General features: G+C 48.8%; 1 protein-coding gene across 5 annotated transcripts in view; it reads left to right on the plus strand.

Annotated features, from left to right (window-relative positions):
- C8H1orf116 (chromosome 8 C1orf116 homolog) overlaps positions 1 to 13,480 on the plus strand; it is an 18,012-nt gene extending 4,532 nt beyond the window's left edge. For 3 of the 5 annotated variants that reach the window (XM_002928671.4, XM_034666959.1, XM_034666958.1), the window contains exons 2-4: positions 3,535 to 3,721; positions 6,107 to 6,284; positions 7,747 to 13,480. In XM_002928671.4, the coding sequence (XP_002928717.2) occupies positions 3,617 to 3,721; positions 6,107 to 6,284; positions 7,747 to 9,254 (1,791 nt within the window). In that variant the 5' untranslated portion in view covers positions 3,535 to 3,616 and the 3' untranslated portion in view covers positions 9,255 to 13,480. Of the gene's footprint in view, positions 1 to 38; positions 3,722 to 6,106; positions 6,285 to 7,746 lie in introns of those variants that run through there. The other 2 variants (XM_034666957.1, XM_034666960.1) reach the window with 2 other exon arrangements.
- Positions 13,481 to 21,415: the final 7,935 nt, after the last annotated feature.

A 21,415-nucleotide genomic window follows, 5' to 3' on the forward strand; every position in this document is an offset into this window, starting at 1 on the left:
GAAGGTACGGAGAGGCCAAACAGGAATGGGGCTGGAGCCCTGCGCGCCCCTCCCCCACCCATGCCAGCGCTCCACATGTTCTCTATTTACTCTCCTCTAAGACTTGGCTGGTTTCAGTGGCGTAGTTAATGTTTAATGTGCTCTTGCACGGGTGGCGCTGACTATAGGCTGCGCATATTTCATAACCCATTTCCGTCTCCCCTCCAATCCCCCCAAAGAGGTCAAGGGTTAAAAGATACCAAACTCTCACCTTGAGTGTTTTGCTTGTTTCTCAGGCTTCTTATCAGGTAGGAATCCCTCAGTTTTCGATGACTGCCCTGAAAGAGTCCCCAAGTTTCAAGATTGTAAAGATGTGGAAGGAAATGCAGCATCCAGGTCAGGCTGAAGTGACGAGGGAGAGTGGAAGGGCGGGGCGAAGAGAGGGGACTCTTAGGGTTCCGACTCTTTGGGTCAGAAAATGAGGCCTGGAGATAAGATGCAAAGGCCCGAGAGCTCATTCGGCCTTGGTTTCGGGTTCAGATTCCACTCTTCAGGGACCCCATCATGCCCGATGACGTGATCTTCAGTGGCAGTGGCGTTTGGTGTCATTTGTTTATTCTGGAAATCTCTGTCGTGGGGGCAAGAAGCTGGCCTGGAAGCATAAAGCAGAATAGATGATTTTGAGGGTTTAAGGTGTGAAGTAGACGGAGAAGGGTGATGTTAGGGCTTTTAGTGTTTCGTCAGGGGTGCCCAGTGAGCCTTCTTTAGGTCCATGGCCCTCTTGCATCCCTGGAGGGGCCGGGATCCACAGGCGGCCCTGCCTATGCCGTTATAGTCATCCCCTGCTCCCATGTGGAAGGGGAAGTGGAAGGAGCCCCGGATTTCTCATCTGTCAGAGAAGAAAATACCGCACCTTGCCTTAATTATCAGGCTATTTTGAAGATCTCATTAGCATATCTGAAAGCACTGTATTTTTTAAAAATATTTTATTTATTTATTTGACAGCACAGGCAGGGGTAGGGGCAGAGGGAGAGGGAGAAGGAGACTCCCCATTGAGCAGGGAGCCCCATGTGGGGTTCAATCCCAGGACCCTGGGATCATGACTTGAGCCAAAGGCAGACGATTAACCAACTGAGCCACCCAAGTGCCCTTGAGAGCACTTTATAAGCAACACGTGGGATGTGTTTTTGAAGCAGCGCTGTTCATATTGTTTCTCTCTCTTCCAGCTACTTAGTTCCAAAATGTGAGTGTGATAGGGTCCAGGGAGGTAGGAAAGGCTAGCAAGCTGCTATACAGTCTGAAGGGTCCTTAGAAGAACAAGGGTAGTAATTGTCTTTGAAAAGAAGAGGCAACATCTGGTCACCCATTCACAGAGAATATTATATTAACTACAGTGATTAGTACAGTGTTAATAATTAATAATTACAATTTTACAGAAAATTTTTAAGAAAACTAGAGCCAAAAACTAGACCCTTGGATTTATACTGACTGCTTGGAAGCAATGCCTTTGTCTTATAAGTTTTGCTTGCCCCATGCCTCTTAGGTGCTCATAAATGTTAGTTTAACTGAAGCATTGTCCCAATTCCATTGAGCCATATATCCTCAGGGAAACAAAATACATAAGAGTTTATAGTAATAGGGTAAAAGCCAAAAAAAAAAAAAAAAAGAGGCCTTTCGACAGCTTAATAGTTACTAGAACAGATGACAAGTTTATTTGTCCAGCATTTTTTGAGTGCCTTCTGTGTGCCTAGGCTTATGAGAAATGGATCTCTTTGGCTGTAATGGCCTCAACCCTACAGAATGTTAAGAATGAGTTAGTACATTCTGGATCTAGACAGTCATGAATGGAGCGGATAGCTGAGGTGACTGAACTCCAACTACATGATTTCTCATGTTTCTGTTTCTTTGGAGTTCTGGGGATTGGGAAAGTAACCTCATGAAGAAACCTGAAGGACTACCTTGCCCACTGTTGAGGCTGGGCTTCTTTGGCATTTCTGTCCCCTCTGGTCCCATCTCTAGCTCCTGAGAGGGTCTGGACTCTTACGAACTCCATGTGCCTGGCTCATTGGGATTTTTTCCACTTCTTTCCTCATTGTCCTGCCCCTCCCTACCTGTCCCACTTGCAGGCCTCCTCCGGAGCAGGAGAGGAGCTCCATGAGGCCACATGCTTGTCGGCTCTACAGGGCTGGCAGGCTGACTCACCCAGCACAGCCCAAACCTGACTTGGCACTGGAAGCAGTTATTGGCAGAGCCCAAAGGGACAACCTCTCTGGGATCCAAACACCAGGTCCCAAGATCTCAAATAGAGCACATTTTTCCTAGGACATTTTTCCTAGTATTGGGAGGGTAGGAAAGGTGGTTAAAAATTCAGCATGGTGTCACAGGAAAAAGACAGACTCAGAACCAGGCAAACTGGATTCCGATTCTAGCTCTCCCCAAACTCTCAATTTGACCTTGCAACTGTCTTTTACACTTAATTCCTCCAGGATTTCATTTTAACATAGGAGAGTCACCTCCGGCCTTTCCAGACCTTGAGATTTTCAGAAGGAAGATGGTACTGCCTTCCTTTGCTGTTACCACTGGTACAGTGAATTTGAAACGTTTTTTTCCCCTGAGAGCTGGAGTCAGGAGGAAGCTACGCAGGTCATTTCTCTTGTTCATTTGACAAAGGTTAGGAAACCTCACGGGAAATAAGCACAACATCAGAGGGGTGGTGCGCAAGAGGGAAACTGGGTTTGTGTCGGCCTCTGGGCTCTGGGCTCCCGTGTGGGCCTCCCAGACCAGGGAGGTGATTGATGGTGGCTGTTGGGGGGGGGGGTGTTGGGTCACAGTTACTGCACAGTGTGTTTTATGTGGAATATATCAGTATATATTCGTGACAACCCTATGTGGTTGGTATTTATTGAGGGCCCTGTTCCTTCTCTTCCATTGAACCCAAAACCTTCTTTTCTAAACTCTTGTTGCCTTATTCAATTTATTTTGATCCTAGATGAATCTTGTCTTTTTCTTATTACAAGAGCACCATTAGTTCTTATCTTCATTATTTACTACCAACTAAGCTGTGCCATTTAACCCTACATTCGCCCGCTTGCTTTAACGAGAAAAATCGAGTCAAGGAGTAATTTGCCTCAAGTCATATAACCGGAAATGGTGGAAGTGGGATTTGAATCCAGATCTGACTACCTCCAGAACCCATGCTATTGGCCCCTTACTATTTATTATTGTTCGTAGTAATGGAAATGTAGGGTAAGCCCCCTGATTCAGAGAGAGAAGGCCACTAGGAGACGTGATGGAATCTCCCTTCCGACTAGAATGCTACCCCGCCCCCCGCCCCGCCCTCCCCACCTCCGCGAAGTCCACCCTCCTGCATGTGTCCGAGCCCACTTCTGTGTCCTTCCACGCAGGCTGGGAGGTTTGGGGGACGGCTGTCCACGGCCCCTTCCAGCTCTCTGCTTGCTTGGCGTCCCTGCCGCCACGCTGCTCCAGGGCCCGGGCAGAGCCTTGCCAGAGAGCCTCAGCTCGGCTCACACGTGGCTTCGATTCTTCTCTTTTCAGGCCCGGCTTGGGACATTCTCCACTTCCCTTCGCTTCCCCTCTGGGAGCCCCTTTCACCGCCCCCCGCACCTTGCTTCGGGCGATGCCCCAGAGCGAGCTGTGGCCAGCGGGGCCCGGCTCGGAACCCGCGACCCGCATCGGCAGCTGTGACAGCATCATGAGCACCACGTCCACCCGCTCTGGATCTGTACGTACCCTCAGCGCTGCGGCCTGGCCGGCTCTCTGCACGCCTGCCCCTCCCCACCCTGCCCTGCCCACCGCCGGCCTCACCGCTCCTCCGCTTTCGTCTGCCTCGTCAGGGAGTGAATCACACCAGTTGGCATTTCTGCCTCTGAGTCACCCTGGTTTTCTAGAGAATGGGGTGGGACCGCCCCAAAGAGCAGGAGGGCGGATGAGACTTGCTCCCGGTTTTCATTCACTGGGGGCTAAGCCGAGGTGAGAGCGAGGGCCGGGGATCTGAGGTCCTGGCGGAAAGGATGGATGGTTGATCCCGGGAGCGCTGGTATCCCCGAAGTCCCCTGCAGCAGGCTGCATTCCTTTCACAAAGATCAAAGAGAACAGAGTAATTAGGAGCCTGGGTTCTGGAGCCAAGCAGGTCTGAATTCTCTACCAATAAGCCAAATGGCCTTGGGCAAATTACTTAATTTCTGTAAGCTTCAGTCTCCTCAGTTTTAGGGTGGGGCTAATGTAAACGCTGAATTCGTAGGGTTCTCCGGGAGAATACACGACTTGCATATAAAGCACTTAGCACATGCGTCTATGTAGAAAAGGAATAGCCTATCTGTATGAGCAGAGATGGAGAATCTTCCAAAGTCATTGTGCTTCACAGTGAGTGCCGTGTGGTAAATTGTAATTTTTCTGGGAATGAATTTGAATCTCAGTTGCTGTAAGGCCGGTGTGAAAGAGTGTAGTCCCCCGTCCTCCGAGTGTAAGCATTCCTTTGTTCTTGGTGTCCATCACATACATAATAACCCTTGAGAATTTATACTTTATTGCTTTATAACCTATACAGGTACTTGGAAATTTAAGGATTATAAAGATCTCTACCAAATGTCAAGGATGTTTAATATAGTCCGTGAGTTTTGATATGTAAAAATTGAGTAGGGAAAGCAGCACACTCACACACACACACACACACATACACACACACACACACACACTCCAAAGTGCAGACAATTTGTATATCATTTCTTTTTTACCTGAGATGATGGGAACCCAGAGACATCTTTCTGTTTCTGTTAGGTTGAGGCCAACATGAGCAGTTATGGACACAGAACGTGGCTGAGATTAAAGTATATCATCCACAAAGGAGAAGTTCAGAGTTGGCTTCTCTTTGGCAAGGCTATTTTAGGAAGTAAAGGGCAGTAAAGAAGACTTTGTTCAGGGAGCCCCTGGAATTGACCTCAGGGCTTCCAAGGGCTATAGGTGGGGCTTCCTTTGACATGTAAGCCTCCCTTTTGTGCCAGGGGAACTGATAGGGTTATTCCAACAACCATCTCCCATGGTATATTTAGAGCTGTCTCAAAATCTTCCCCAGCCATGTAAATGGGTCTGGAGAATATATAACTCTGAAATATCTCAAGTATTAGGAAGAGAGTTGAGATACATGCCAGGAAGGGACTCAAGCCAAATTTCTTACATTTTCATTTGCCCTTTTGGTTTTCCCTTCAACCTTCAGCTTTAGAGAGTGGCTATTCTCTGGATCTTGCCGGCCTTGTAGAACACAAGCAATAACCATTTAAAATGGCCATAACACTTTTTTCCAAGTATCCCATGTGCTTTTTCATCATGACAATTATTTACTTCAATATCTACTTGATATTTCACACTAAGTTGCTTTCTCCTCCTCTCATACCCATCCAGTCTCTCCCCCCTCCCCCCTTCAAGTTAATATTTGCTTAAAAAACACACACTTATTTGAATGTTAGCCAGAACCAAATGCCATCAAGAAAGTAAATACACAAAGGAAAAAATCCTGTATGGAATGCATTTCAAAGTCAAGTGTAAATTATTTAGTAAATGTATCTGTGGTTTGTCATACCACTGTTCTCATTGGCCTGACAGCCAGTGGTTGGCTGCGGTTTCTTGTTTGTCCTCGTACTGTCCTTGACATACCAGATCAAATATGCAAAAGTCCTTTGAAAAGTTAAAAACAATACCATTCAGGTTTAAGGTCAAATCATTTTGTTGTCCATATAATTTAGGACTAAGTCGGAGACACACAAAGTGAAAATGCTTGACACCGTCCACACAGAGGAATTGGAATTAGAACCTGGGACTGCTTCTGATCCTGTCCCCCTCATCCTTCCACCCAGGACTGGGCCAAAAAGGTCATTGCCATCTAGCTGCCCAGCCCTGGGTGCTTGCGGGCCAACAGCTCGGCAGCCTCTGCCCTGTCCATGCCTGCAATTTCAGGAAGCAATTCCCGCACGTTTGCAGAGAAGCCTCTCGGAAGGGTTTCCAGCTCTTCAGCATTCCTTCAGGACCCAGGGTGGTTCTCAGCCCCACCAGTTTCTGTGGAGCTCCCTCTCACAGCTCCCTCTCCCTCTCTGTCCTCCACGCCTCATTCCAGAGTGACAGCAGCTACGACTTCCTGTCCGCTGAAGAGAAAGAGTGTCTGCTCTTCCTGGAGGAGACCATCGGCTCACTGGACACTGAGGCTGACAGTGGACTGTCTACTGACGAGTCTGAGCAAGACGCAGCTCCCCAAGGTCCCCGAGCACTGCCCATAACCCAGCCTGCTCCCCCGGGTAAGAGAGACCGTCTGGGGCGGCACCTCTCGCAAACCCAGAAAACCAGGACATCTTTATGGCTGCCCTGCACCTTGTTTGCCCTCTGCTCTAAGGGTCACGGACAGAAGGAACAACAGCCCTCCTCTCCGTGCTTCTGGCTACAATTAAGGCCTTGTCCTGGAGAGGAGAAGGAACTGCTGACAAACCAACTTCCTCTGTCTTTCTATAAAGTATCAGAGGCCTGGGAGGGAAAAGAGTTTGACCAGCTCCCCCCATTCTCTCACACTGAAATTCTGAACAGACATGACCGCAGAAGTGGGGGAGGGACTCGGGGAGTCGTGAGTGGTTGCTCTGGGGACACTAAGTGAGTCTGGAGAGCTAATCTGGATGATCCAGGAGGCTCAGGTTGCAAGAGATAAGAGGGAAGGGCTCCCTTAGCTTCAGTGGCTGGCACCTCGAGGCTCTCGTGAGAGAGTGTGGAAAGCCAGTGGTATTGAGGCTCCGGAGAAGGGGAACAGGATGACACACAGTGTGGCCATATATCCCAGAGCGAGGGGGGTACTTCACTCCTGGGGACAGCCCCACTGGTATCGGGACTGCAGCCATGTATTCTTTCATTTAGCAAAGATTGGTTGACAGTGTATTAGACCCTCTGTGGAGATAGAGCAGTAAATGGGGGCAAGGACTTCACTGCTCCCTGAGACTGATTCCCTGGCGCAGTGGGCCTGGTGCACCTGCCCAGCTTGCTGGAAGGAAGAGCCCATGTCACCCTCGGGTGTGGGGACAGCTGTGGCATCACAGAAGCATTCAGGTGCTTATAGAAAGTGAAGGTGGGGTCACGTGGGGGGCTCAGTCGGTTAACATCTGCCTTCGGCTCAGGTCAGGATCCCAGGGCCCTGGATCAAGACCCATGTCTGGCTTCCTGCTCAATGGGGAGTCTGTTTTTCCCTCTCCCTCTGCCTCTCCCCCTGGCTCATGCTCTCTCCCTCCTCTCAAATAAATAAATAAAATCTTAGAAAAGAAAAAGAAAAAAGAAAGTGAAGGTGGAGGAAGGCAGAAGTGTGGTCAAATCAAGAGCACATCGGCTGTCGATGCTGTTCATGTTCAGGGCTTCCCCTGGACTCTGTAGCTGGGCGCCCCGGGGTAGCCAGAGGGGCTGTCCTGAATCTTCCCCCACCCTGGTGTTTCTACAGACGGTTAGGAAGAGCTCGAGGCAAGGACATGGAGTTGTGTGAAGCTGCTGTTTCCCCAACCATCATGAAAAATTAATCCTTGGTTGGAGGGAATCTGCTTAGTGTCCATCTGTCAGTATAAATGATATTCAGGCAGCCATACGGTCCCTTTAAGAGCAAAGAATCAACAAGAAACAAAACCCATTGCTAAGTGGAGATCGGAGTTCAGGAAGTATTTGCTTTGCCCTGGGCAGCAGGGTTCTCACCTCTGTCTACTCTTCTTTGCCTGTTCTCCTGGACCCTCACAGGATTTCCAGGGGAGAAGATCGTTCAACAAGCACCAGAGCCAAGGAGAGGGACTCAGCCCAGCTCAACCCATCTGCCTGAGCCCCAAGGCCTGGGCCTCAGGTCTGGCTCCTATAGCCTCCCCAGAAATATCCACATCGGCAGCAACCAGAACCTCAGCAAAGGCACAACTCAGACTAATAGCCACAGCCCGGGGGAACAGGAGCGGCTTGTCCCAGAGCCTAAGAGCGAGCCGGTTGGCCAAATCAGTGAGCCCAGCCAGCCTCGGGCCGGCCCCCAGCCGCCTGCCCTGGACTTGGCCGCAGTGCCCATCCCGCCGCCCCAGCCAGAGCCCCGCGAGCGAGGCCGCCTGCCCCTGGGGCCCGGGCAGCAGAGCCACCCATCACTCAGCCCCCAGGAGAGAAAGGAGACTGCCTCAGGGGCCATGTCCCAAAACGCCAACGAGAAAGTTTCGACGGGGGGACCAGGGCAGCCTCGGCCTCCTCCTGCCACGTCTCAGAATGTGAGAGCCGAAGACGCTCCTGTCCCATCAGGGGGGGACCCCAGTGCCCAGCTGCCCCCCCTCACAGCCTCCAAGCCCCGGAAGCTGCCACCCAACATCGTTCTGAAGAGCAGTCGGAGCAGTTTCCACAGCGAGCCCCAGAACTGGCTGGCCCGCCACTCGGAGGCCAGCCCTGGGGACCCCAGCCCAGCCTCGTCCTCGCTGCAGGAGCAGAAGAAAGCACGCCGAGAAGCCCTGGAGAAGCTGGGGCTACCCCAGGACCAGGATGAGCCCGGCCCCCACTTAAGCAAACGCACCAGCTCCACCCGCCTCCCGGCCCCCCTCCAGGCTCCGGCCTCCGATCCACCCACCACTCCTGTGCAGGCCCTGCCTGCGGGAGGAAAGGCTCCCGGCCCGGCCCCGGCATGGGGACGTTCTCCAGGGAAGGCTCCGACTCCCACTCCAGCTCAGGGGTCTCCCCCAGGCAAGGCTTTGATTCCTGCCCAGGACCCCACTCCAGGGAAGGTTCCAGCTGCCAAATCCATGCCAGTTCCTATCCCTCAGGCCCCTGGGGTAAGTAGGCCCCTGACTCGGCCAAAGCCAGACTCGGGGCTGACTCTCCAGGAGAGCAACATCCCCGGCCTGAGACAGATGAACTTCAAGTCCAACACTCTGGAGCGCTCAGGCGTGGGGCTAAGCAGCTACCTCTCGGCTGAGAGAGACCCCAGCCCCAAAACCAGCACCTCTCTGGGCAAAGCCTCCCTCTTGGACAAGACGTCTCCTAATGTCTTGCGTAACTCGCGGCCCCGCCCTGCCTCCCTGGGCACCGGGAAGGACTTCGCAGGCATCCAGGTGGGCAAGTTGGCTGACCTGGAGCAGGAGCAGAGCACCGAGCGCCTGTCCTACCAAGGACAGAGCCGTGACAAGCTGCCTCGACCCGCCTTCGTCAGCGTCAAGATCTCCCCAAAAGGCATCCCTGATGAGCACAGAAGGGAAGCTCTGAAGAAGCTGGGACTGTTGAAGGAGTAGTCACTGGCCGCCAGCACGGCCCCACAGCCCCGCCTCACCCCTGCCTTACAAGAGGAGGCTCGGAGCCTTTCCCACCCAGCAGCTCAGGGCTCGGGCACGAGTAGGCTTCTTTCCAGGGAGCTCCTCTCTCTGAGGCGAAGGGGAGGGAGAGATGGGATGCCAGGCATAGGCATCCGTTTATGATCAGAGTGGTTGTGTCAGTGAGTGCCTGCCCAGGTCATCCTGAAGATGATTTCCACAAGACAGTGTGTGTGTGTGCATGTGTGTGTGTGGGGGGGTGTGTACTGTAGGCTGTATATATCACTGAAGCTATTTATATGACACAAGGAGTCATTGCTCAAAGTTCTGCTTGTGTTGGAGATTTTCTTCCACTGGGTAGGGTTCAGCCCGGCCAGAACTGAGGGGACAGGGACATTAGGCAAATGCAGGGTCGTTTGAAATGTGGGTCGCCCAGAATTCCCGCATGGGAGGAGACTGGCTCCTACCTTGCAGGTTCCCTCTCTCAATTCTGAACTTCTGGATGGGGGCCAGGAGTAGCTTTGTCACCTCCTCCCCCACAGCCTTCACACTGTCCCCAGTCCCGAGGACAGGACACATCCCTGTCACTAAAGCTCTCAGTTGACTGGGAGCCCGAGAGCTCTGGCTGGGCTGAGAAGGCAGGGTAAGCGACCACCCAGAACGCCTCCACGGGAGAGGATCCTTGTCGTGGGCCTGACGAATGTATAGTCGTAAACCGTGCAGTGGTCCCTGACTCTGCTGTTACTAATCGCCTGCTCCCTACCTCGGCTGGCACATGACTGACCCCAGTGCTGGGCCAACGCGGAGATGGGAGTCTAAGCCCTGAGGCTTCATAAATACCAAAGACCCATTTGAGGCCCTTGTCTCCGCTACTGGCCACTGCTTGCAGTTTTGTCCGTTTCTATGGGAAGGAAACTCAGTCCATTCTCTGCTAGTTATTCACAGAGTATCAGAGCTGGGGGAAATCTTAGAGGGGAACTCTCGTGTCCCACACTGCTGGGGAAGGGAAGCGACTCCTCCAAGGTCACTCTGCCATCCGGTAACAGAGCGGGGACCCTGGCTTCTCATCCCAGGCTGCGTGCCGCCGGCCTCACACGGCACCCTCAGGATCAGCAGTCATCGTCAAAGGCTCAACCCTCAGGCCCTTCTAGATCCTGAAGTGTCTTCTGAAACATCAGAGATTAAACATTGTTCAAGACCATATTGAGTGTTGTTTTCTCTACTATGTCTTTGGAAAGTAGCACTCTCATAACTTATTATGAACACCAATTCCCTGACCACGTTGTGCAACTTGACAAACTGCCAAGAGAGGGTAATAGGAATGGGTGGTATAGGCTTGTGGAGACAAGCTTGGAAATCAGACGCAGCTAGACATGACCTTTGCTTCCCCTAAGGAAATAAATATCATTCATGGCTGTGGTTGGAGTGCAGGATCCCCAGATGTGAGGGGCAGATAAGGGGAGCTGTTGTTGGAAAGGTGCCCTTTAGGTCAGCTGAGCATTTCTGGGCTATGTCCTTACGGACCCAGCACTGTCAAAGCATAATATTTCTGAAAATGATGAAAAGACTAAGGTATGGACAACAAATGGCTCCACCCTGTCATGGTATGTGGGGTATGGGTGTGACAGTTTCTGTATACACTCTCACACACACCCAAAATCCTGCGGCCTGCCTGGCCCTGGGTCAGGACCGGGTCTGTCAGAGCTGATAGGGATTCGCACAACTGGCCAAGCCCTTTCTCATTACAGACTCCCCCAAAGAGAGAAGGCCCCCTTCTGGAGGACTGGTTTGACACACGCTGTGTTCGGTGGAATTGCTTCATGTGTGTATTTCAAGAGAACCTAGGAAGGATCACTTTATTTCTTTTAATTGCCCTGATTAATAGGGAAACTCGGTGCTACCCATAAAGTAAGACTTGGTGGGAAACCAGGGCCCTCGCATCAACACAGGTGTGTGAAACTCCTCTTAAATCCTCTCTCCCAGGTGAAGGTAAGGTCTCTCCAACAAAACATACTCACCTGCAGCTTGTCTTCCCGCTCTGCATCCTCAGCTGGTGACATGCCCATTCCCCCCAGCAGCTCCCTTCCTGCTTCCCCAGGTCCTTGCCCTTCAGAGGGCTTGTCTTACTCTTAGGATGGTCTTTGGGAGTCAAGAATAGGATCATAAACCCAAACCCAGCTGTCCTCATTCTGAAGAGGGACAAGGGAACCCACCTAGGGACCTCTGCCATCCTGAAGGTGATGCTAGACCCACAGAAGGAGTTTTCTCTATCCTCTTTTATCCATATAAGATTGTTCTTCATTCAGCTTGGACAGATTGGGTGGAGACAAGAGTGGGGTCACTGTTGTGTTTGTCCCTTTCTGAAAGATTTTGGATGGAATTTGTAAAGACTATTCATCTGATTTTAAAAACCCATGTGACGACTCTACTTCCACTTGGCCTTGACCCTGTGCTCTAGCCTGGGGCAGTCTTGCTGCTATTGGGAACGATCTATCTGCCAAATAGAGGATCTGGCTTCTCCCCAGCTTGGCGTGGTGGGATCTGTGCCCTTAAGTGTGTTCACAGCTGCTCCTCTGAATCACCCCTCATGTGCTATCCTGGGAGGTCTGTACCCCGACTTGGTGTGGCAGGACCAAGTGCTATCCTACACAGAAGTCGGGGTGGGCCCGGTCACATGCCTCCCTCCATCGTGGGCAGTATGGTCTGGTGGAGGCCAGCCTGAAACCTGGCTTTGCACAGGTGTGCAAAAGTAGGTATTGATTCCATGGAAGAAAGGGCAGATGAAGGAGTGGAGAGCAGTCCCTGCTTGATGTTATGGCTTAAGCTGGAGGTAAAGATTTAAGACTACACCATGTATGAGCGTGCGAGATGAACCACTCCATTCCTGATCCATGATCATACGTGTAGGAAGAGGAGGGTCGTACTGTCAGAACGTGAAGTTGATAGACTAGAGAAGGTGGAGACCAGTGGGATGGGCAGGAGAAATCATGTTCATCTCAGAATCTAAGGAGGAATGGGGCTGTAATGCTCCCATGATCTTTTCCTCATGTGAGTGGCTATAGAGCATATAAAGCCTGGCTCAATTCGACCTCCATCGCTTACCGACATGGGAACCCTGGGGCTGCCACTCTAACTTTCTGGACCTTGGAGTTCTTATCTGTAAAATGGGGATAATAATACCATCCTTTCAATATCATTGAGTTGAACAAGTGATATAAAATATGTAAAACTCAGTGCTTGACATAATGTAGATACTCAGTAAATGGTAGTATTATTTCTGCATCTTATTTCCTCCTTCTCGAAGGGACCAAATGGAGACAGGCTTAGAAGCCAAGAGCTCACCCAATTCAGCTCTGAGAGGAAATGGGAGAGATCTTGCTGCAAGTAAAAGTCCAAAGTACCAACTAGGCATTGGCACACCCTCCAGGTGACTCAACCTCACCCACGCCAGGGAATTGGAAAAGAAGGGGATCAGTGTGAATATGGTGTTTGTGTCTCAGGGAAGCCAGCTCCTCTCTTTCCAAACCCAGCTTTTGATTTACCATCAATGTCCTGTTGCCCAAGACCATGTAATTTACTTTTTTTTGTTTCTCTCAACTTCCTTTTGCTATGTGGTTCAGTGACCTATATGCTGTTCTATAGTTATCCGTTTCTAAAATGGAGAGAAAGAATAAACACACATAACAGGAGGGAACGATGGCTCAAATCAGGAGACTAGAAAAGGTTTCAAGCTTCCTGGGGCATTTTCTAAAGAAGGTAGGCATCTTTCAGGAATGAATCAGGCATTAGTTGGCAGGAAGCAAAAAGGTGTGTTGGATGACTCCCCACATCCCTTGGGATATAGGGCTCGGTGAATTGCAGGAGACAGTGCCATCATCACCACTGCCACCACCACCATCATCACTGTCATCATTGACCCTTGGCATATAAGTGAGGTAGAAACAGGTGATGTTCTAATTCTAGGCTGCCATTCCCTCTTGCTCATGGCCTATCTGAATCATTGTCCTAAATCCAGCACTTGCCATGTATCCAGGGTTCAAAATAATCTGAAACAGAATGGTACCCCAGCAAAGCTCTGGACAAGATGAGCTTTAGAGAGTCACTTCATCTCACTCATAAAATGGGGAACTTGGACTGGATTATCTCCTACATCTGTTCCAGCTCTGAAACATATGTTAAAATGGGTCCAAGCAGGGGCCCCTGGGTGGCTCAGTTGTTAAGCGTCTGCCTTCGGCTCAGGGCGTGGTCCTGGCGTTCCGGGATCGAGTCCCACATCGGGCTCCTCCGCTGGGAGCCTGCTTCCTCCTCTCCCACTCCCCTGCTGTGTTCCTTCTCTCGCTGGCTGTCTGTCACATAAATAAATAAAATCTTTAAAAAAAAAATGGGTCCAAGCAACTTAATTAGACAGAGAAACACTCTGCCAAAAATAATCACAATTTAGTCTAAGGTAAAATATACCTCATAGAACCTAAGACCTGGAAGAAAAATGTTACATTATCTAATCCAAGCTTCCACTCAAAAGAGAATTACGTCTGTAAGTAGATAAGGATATAGTCAGAAAAATGTATGTCTGAATGGATGAGTGGAAGGATGGATGGGTGGAAGGATAGATGGATGGGTGGATGGGTGAACGGATAGATGGGTAGGTGGGTGCGTAGATGGGAGAGAAGAAGGGAGAGGATTGAGAACATAGAGTGGCCAAGAGTGCAAGCTTAGGAGTCAGGCTGCCAGCCACTCTGCACCTCAGTTTCCTTTTCAGTTTATTTTTTATTTCTTTAACTTCCTTGGAAAGTTCAGGGAAATATATGCTATTCTGCAGTTATTTTGTTTGAACATTGAGTGTAAAAAAAAAGAGTTTATATTAGGAATGAACCCTGTAGAAGCAGTAATAATACTTAGCTGTTGTGGTGGTTATGAAAATAGAATCCAAAGGAGATAATACATATGAAAAACATTTAACACATTCCTCAATAAATGGAATCTACTGGGTGCCTGGGTGGCTTAGGTGTCTAACTTTGGCTCAGGTAATGATCCCAGAGTACTGGAATTGAGTCCCGCATCGGACTCCCTGCTCATCAGGGAGTCTGCTTCTCCCTCTACCCCTCCCCACTGCTCATGATCTCTCTCTCAAATAAATAAATAAAACATTTAAAAAATAAAATAAATGGAATCTATTAATATTAGTATTGTATACATATGTAACCCAGACACCAATGGATACCCTTGAGGACTGGATTAATATTAGCCTGCCCTTGAATTCCTCAGCCTGAAACAGTCAAAAACCCTCCTCCAGTTTCCAGAACCTGCAGCCAACCTTCTCACGATCCTGTGTTCTCTGGGTCTGGGTGTGCTGGGCTGGGGCCTCCCCACACTGCCTGCCCTCCCACTTGATGCCCTGCTGCCCCATTTCATTCTCACTGTCCCCACTCCCAGCAAGTTCATCAGACCTACACCGGGCCAGACTCAAACCCCAGGCCTTTCATTGATTGGCATGGGAAATCAAGTTACTTTAAGGGTGTTTATTGTTTTCTGAGTTTTTAACTGAAGACTGGGGTAGGAGATAAAAAGAGAACTAACGCAAGGCACACACCAGCCACCAACTCCCATGCCACCCTTTCTGTCTTCTTTTTCCCTCCTGCTGTGCTCTCGGTCAACCAGGAAGTTCTCCCTGTCACCCTCTCACACTCAGAGCCCCTCATCATCTGATCAACTGCCCTAGAGACTTTTCAAATAATTTCTTAACCATGAATGGGGTTATTTTCTTGAAATGAGCTCTGGAATGTTCTCTACCTCCTTACTGTCAGGCCTGAAAACAGGGAGAAAGGAACAACAGAAGATGACTTTTGGCATCTGCACCTTCAACTGATACCAACCCCTGCTACACTCTTCCTGAGGAACTCAAAGGATCTCTTTTCCATGGCTCCCTGCTGTGTCCATCTGCTTGGATATGGGGAGAGTTTTGGTTCCTTTTCCCAGTGACTCCCTCAACCCCAATCCCTCAGTAGGGGCCCTATAATAGCCAAGGCCCCATGTAGGTCTTGTGAGCTGTGGGGTACAGTTTAGCGAAGTTAGTTCAAATACAGCATCATTAGCATTTTAGGGTGACTTGAAATCAGGCACAATTGCAGCCCCGATCTTCTGTCATCCACCTCCACGTGGAGGGGCAGGGACTGCCCTGTGCCTCTGACCTCATCCCCTGGGAAGGCACAGTGTTCTGGTCGGCACACTGCCCCGAGCAGCCAGCCTCCTGCAAGAAGAGGTTGGGGTGACTACCAAGGTTTTGGTTTTGGTTTTGGTTTTGATTTTGTTCTTCTGTGTAGGACTGGACTATCTTTCTGCAATATTTTGATTTGTAATAAGAAATACACATTTGATCTTTGATCCAATCCCTGTTTCTGGCACTGAGCTCTTAAAAACCCTAGGGATTTCCTGTGATGGGAGAGATAAGGGTATCTTTTGTTATGTTAATGGAGTGACTTTGGGAAAGCCCCTAAGGGGCACCTGAGTGGCTCAGTCCTTAAGCATCTGCCTTCAGCTCAGGTCAGGATCCCAAGGTTCCCTGCTATCCGGCTCGCTGCTCAGTGCATCCTTCTCCCTCTCCTTCTGCCCCTCTCTGCACCCATGGCCCTCTCTCTCGATCTCTCTCTCTCTCTCACCCGTGCTCTCTCTCTCTCTCACTCATTTTCGTTCTATCTCAAATAAATAAATAAAACCTTAAAGAAAAATGGAAAACCCCTAGATCACCTAAAGTTGGGGCTGTTTCCCAGGGGAACCAATCCAGAGATTAGAGGTTGGAACTTTCAGTACCACCCCCACCCCCAGCTCTGGGGAGGGGAGAGGAACTAGAGGTTAAGTTCAATTGCCATTGGCCAATGATTTACTCCATCATACCTATGTAATGAAACCACCTTAAAATTCCAAAGGACAGGTTTGGAAAGCATCCAGGTCGGTGAACCAGAGCACATCCACCACAAGGATAAAGCCTCTTTGTTTGGGACCTTGTCCTGTGTATCTCTTCATCTAGTTGTTCATTAGTATCCTTTAATATCTTTTGTAATAAACTGGTAATCTCGGGAGTAAAAGGGCTTCCTGAGTTCTGCGAGCTGCTCTGGCAAATTAGTCAGACCCAAGGAGGGGTCGTGGAAGCCTCTGACGTACAGCCAGCTGGTCAGGAGCACAGAGGATGAGCTGAACTTGACACTGATGTCTGCGGTGAGGAGCCGTCTTGTGGGACCGGGCTCTCCGCCTGTGGAGTCGGATGGTGTCTCTGGGAAGTAATGTCAGAGTGCAGTTAAATTACAGGACACCCAGCTGATGTCGCAGATTTGCTCGGCGGTGTGGGGACCCCCCCCCCATCAGCATTGGGCGCAGATCATACTCGCTCCGCTGCTGCACTCTCCTTTTCTGACCTAAGTGTCCGGAAAACCGGGGCAGAATTTGCACAGCTTGAGACATTTCTCTTCAGACCTCCCCTCTGTGCTGCATGCCTCAAGTACCCAACTCTGTCTCCTCTTCACATTCCGCACGTCCAAACAGACCCACATGGGGCACCCCTCCACCAGAATCTGATCCTTTGACGGTGTCCTATATCTCAGCGAGCAACACTAGCCTCCATCCCATCCGTGAAGCCAGAAACCAAGACCTCATCTGACAGGGCCCTCTCCTTGACCCTCAGTAATCAGGAATCAAATCAGGGCAATGTCACCTCCAAGCACTCAAACCTGCCCTCCTTTCTTCTTTTCTGCTACCACCACCGCTCACTGGGGCCCTAGCATCTCTCTCTTGGATTTGGGTGGCGGCTTTCTCGTTGTTCCCTTTACGTCCGCTCAAGCGCCCTCCGGCCCCCTCTCCACCCAGGAGCCAGACTCACCTTTTCATCGGTCGTGGGCTACTTCTTGTTTAAAGAATAAAGTTCTAAGAAAATGCGCGTGTAGGTGCACATTCGTGAGAGAAGAAATACAGCACAGATAAACCAAAAACTGACGGGATTGATTACCTGCGGGGAGAGGATGGGAAAGCTGTGGAAAGGGGGAATGGGAACAGGATAGGAGGGAGGGGAAGGATGGTCCTTCTCTGAGTATACCTTTTTGTATAACTCAGATTTTAGAACTGTGGTAATATTTCACATACCCAGGAAATAAATATGTAAATGATAAATAAATAAACAGGGCGTGTATGTGTTTGGAGGAGGAGGGTGGAAGGATCCCAAATGAAATACAAACGACATCAAATAAGCCTAATGATATTAAAGATGAATGTCCCACCACACTAAAGGGAACGAGGAAGAAAAGAACTAGTCTAACTCGAAAAAAATGTACTTTGACTATGTGATTGCTGCATGAAAAGAAGGTACATACAAAACCACCTCCAAAGGCCAAAGGAGCTCTAAGACCTGCTGACACATTCAGGTTGACAAGGAATGGTTTAGTAAGGGGATTTAGGGACAGAAGCCTGTCTTGGGCGGCTGCAAGACCCAAGACATGTAGGTCTCTGCAACCTGGGCTCCGTAAGACCTGCTTTTATTGCTCTTGAGGTGGGGGAGTACGTGCTGGTAGACCACCAGGGAGGAAATGTTGTATCTTCAGAGCAGGTCAAGGATATTATGCCCCAGGGGTGTCCTGAAGGGTGTGGTTAGACAAAAAGGAAGAATGTGGAAGGGAAGGCTGCACTGGAGAAGGCTTCAGGTCACAAAGCAGTCATCATGGCACATTTGTCCCAGATGGTGTGTGTCCAGTTCACACGATGATGTCAAAGGCTGAAGACAAATTCTAGTTGATGAAGGTGTGTTTCACATTTATGGGTTAGCATTCTGAATTTACTTTACATGTATTGCAAGGTGGGGCAAATAAGTAACTTTATTATGGATGAAAGCACTAGGTTTCTCACTGTCGGAGAAGAGAGTTATAAATAAGAAAACGAGGAAGACTAGAACAAACCCTGTGATTTTAGATTAGATTTGGAGGTATCAATATGAACTCATAATTTTTAATATATATATGGACAGGAGCACCTGGGTGGTACACGTGGTTAAGCATCCAACTCTTAGTTTTAGCTCAGGTCTTGCTCTTGGGGTCATGGATAGAGCCTCAGGACGGGCTCCCCACTCAGCATGGAGTCTGCTTGGGACTCTCCCTCCCTCTTTCTCTGCCCCCGCTTCCCCCATTCCTGCACACACACTCTCTCTCTAAAATAAATAAATCTTCAAAATACATATATACACACAGACAGGTAAGTAAGTATAGACAAAAATATAGGTGTGCATGTGTATTCTTACATATATTTCCTAGTTCTGGTCATTGTGAGGGCCTAGAAGCAATGACACCCCAGTTGCAATGAGCATGTCTAGCACCCTGACCTTGGCTTCTTCATATAATTCCAGAAAAGGATCCAGAGGTCCTTAAAAAAACTCCAGGGTGAGAACAGAGAAAAAATGAGAGGTGCCCCAACCATCTTGTGATGTCAAAAGTAATGAAGTACTCAAAAAATGGTGGGAGTTTGTCAGGACAGAATAGCCAATGTAAAGGGCCTCTCTGTAGCCAAATATGGAATAAGTTGAGCAAGAAAATAAATGATAATCATGGGCTATAACTCATAGACTAAAATAAATATACACGATTCCATACTGATATAAATAAATCTAAATAAATAATTGGATAAATAATTAAATGGGGGTTAAGAAGCAACTCTTTATCACAGTAGATTTCAAACCAATAAATGTTGAAGAAATGATGGAAAGAGGAAAAATTATGATTTGGCAGACACCATAGTAATGATTGTTGCAGGCAAAGTCATTTATATATGCTAAAATTAGTTGAAGTATGATGGGTAATAGGATTTTTGTGTAGTCTCAGGGTATCCTCGGGCAATGTATGTATTCATTGAAAAGGGAAAAAAAACAGTAACTTTGCAATGAAAACACTTGGCAGATGCAAGTTGGATCAGTGACCAAAGCTAACATCACCAATTATGATTTGTATCGCGATCAAGTGCCTCCTGTTACACTGCACAGAGAAGGACACAATGTCACGGTGTTCCTGCCAGCAATGCACAACCTGAACTTACACATGAGAAACCACCAAATACCAATTGAGAGACATTCTACAAAAATAATCAGCCAGGATTCTTGGGAAGCACCTTGATGTTGAAAGACAGACTGGGGAACTGTCACACATTGGAGAAGACAGAGATACGACAAATACATGCCGTCTAAGATTCTGGGTTAGATATTGCATTAGAAAAGGACACTCTGATTTGGTTTTAATAAGTGTGCTTATATAAGATGCTCACATTTGGGGACGCTGGGTGAACAGTATGTGGGAACTCTCCGAACTATTTTTTGAACTTTTTTAAAGTTTGAAAGTATTTAAAATTAAAAAGTTTTAAGAAAGATTTTTTTAAAAACGAAAAACTTGAAGCAGTCATGACCTGGCTTCCCCACTGCTTTAGGACACAGTCCAAAATTGTAAACATGGACTCCAGCCCCAGGCCATCCCTCCAGCCTCCCTCTTCCCCTCTCTGAGTTCCAGTCACTCCTGTAGTTCATGGAAATAGTCATTTTCTTCCCCAAAGAGACTTTGCTCATAACTGTTTCATTAATGTCTGCTCCTTCATTAGACTAAGCCCCATAAGACCAAAGACCACTTCTGTTTTGGGTCATCTTCATATGACCAGCACACAGGAGCACTCAACGAATATTTTTCGAATGGATAAAGGAATACATGGTGGAATTGGGTGCAGGGTGCCACAAAGGCATATCATTCCTATAGGTTAAAGCAAAGATGGGACAATTCTGATTTACTACATCTCAGGTGAACCATTTAAATTTTTCCAGCTATGCCCCATTCATATTGGGACTTGTAGGGTGGTAGGTAACCAGGTGTTTGGTCCTCTTGGTAGTCAAGCTTGAGAAGCAAATGTGTGGACATTGTCTCCACTCAGGGCCTGGGACTTTACTGAGGAACCCCCTAACCAAAGATGAGGAACTTCATTCTAACTCCCCAGGAACACGCTCATGTCCCTGAAAGGTAGTAGAGAACAAGGTAGAAGGGTAGACTCTGGAGTCAGATCCCAGAGCTCATCTTGAGAATTGTAATGATTGGCAACTTCTACTGAAGTTGAATATATACAACACACAGAAGTAGGCACTCCACCCACACTATCCTGTTCAATCCTTACAATAGCCTGAGTAGTGGGGGAAACTGGGGCATAAACAGGTTGAGACTTGCCCCAAGTTACACAGCTAACAAGTGGTGTCAGGCCTTGAACTCTGCTGTGATACAAACTTCCTAAAATCGTCCTTTCCTTGTCGTCTTCTCAAGGAGGTGAAAACTGTCCAACCTCAGATGTTCTAGTGGGAAAGATTCCTTAAGAGCCCGCTCCTGTGGCCTCTCTGCTCTGCTTGCTTGTCACATCAGTCAGGATTATGCCCTTTTAACAGAATCTGGAGGCATCATCTCCACTGTTGAACTTAACTGGTGAGTGATTACATGGCAGGAATTTGGGCCCCGGAAGATTGGGCACATGGTCAAGAAAGAACCTTCTGGGTGGGCACCTGAGTTGCATGGGAGGTAGACAGTTCACCCCATCTCTGGGTGCAGTTCCTTTCCTGGGGTTCATCTCAAAGAAGTGACTGTCAGCTTATAGGAGGCCTGGGGCTAGTTTCAGCTTCCTGCTCACCCACGTTAGCGATCCTTTTCATGATCCTCCAACGAGCTGTCTCTCCTCCCTTCATCCCTCTTCTCATGCTCTTGGTAGCATAAGTTGACCATGAGCAAGGCTTCCTCATTACTCAGGAGCTCAAACTGATTTCTTCTCCTTCAGTCTCGGAAGAGAGGAAGCAGGGAAAGGCTCTAGCATATGGAGATGTAAGACCTAATTCTTCCATTACGTGGCTGCTGTGTGCTCTTGAGCAAGTCAGGTCACATCTCCTCTACCTTCTTGATTCACAGAGCTGTTGTGAGACTTACACAAGTTACATATTAGGGAAACGCCAGGAGGTCTTTTCAATGCTGTGCAGATGTTAGTAACTCTCCTTACTCCTCCATGCTGGGATGGAGACCTAGAGTACTTCTGCACGGAGATGCTGTCATAGCAGCTACAGACTGCACAGTGAGAGGACGCAGAGTTCTGTGGCTTCTGCTGCC

Source organism: Ailuropoda melanoleuca, chromosome 8, assembly GCF_002007445.2.
Source record: "Ailuropoda melanoleuca isolate Jingjing chromosome 8, ASM200744v2, whole genome shotgun sequence".
Lineage (NCBI taxonomy): Eukaryota > Metazoa > Chordata > Mammalia > Carnivora > Ursidae > Ailuropoda > Ailuropoda melanoleuca.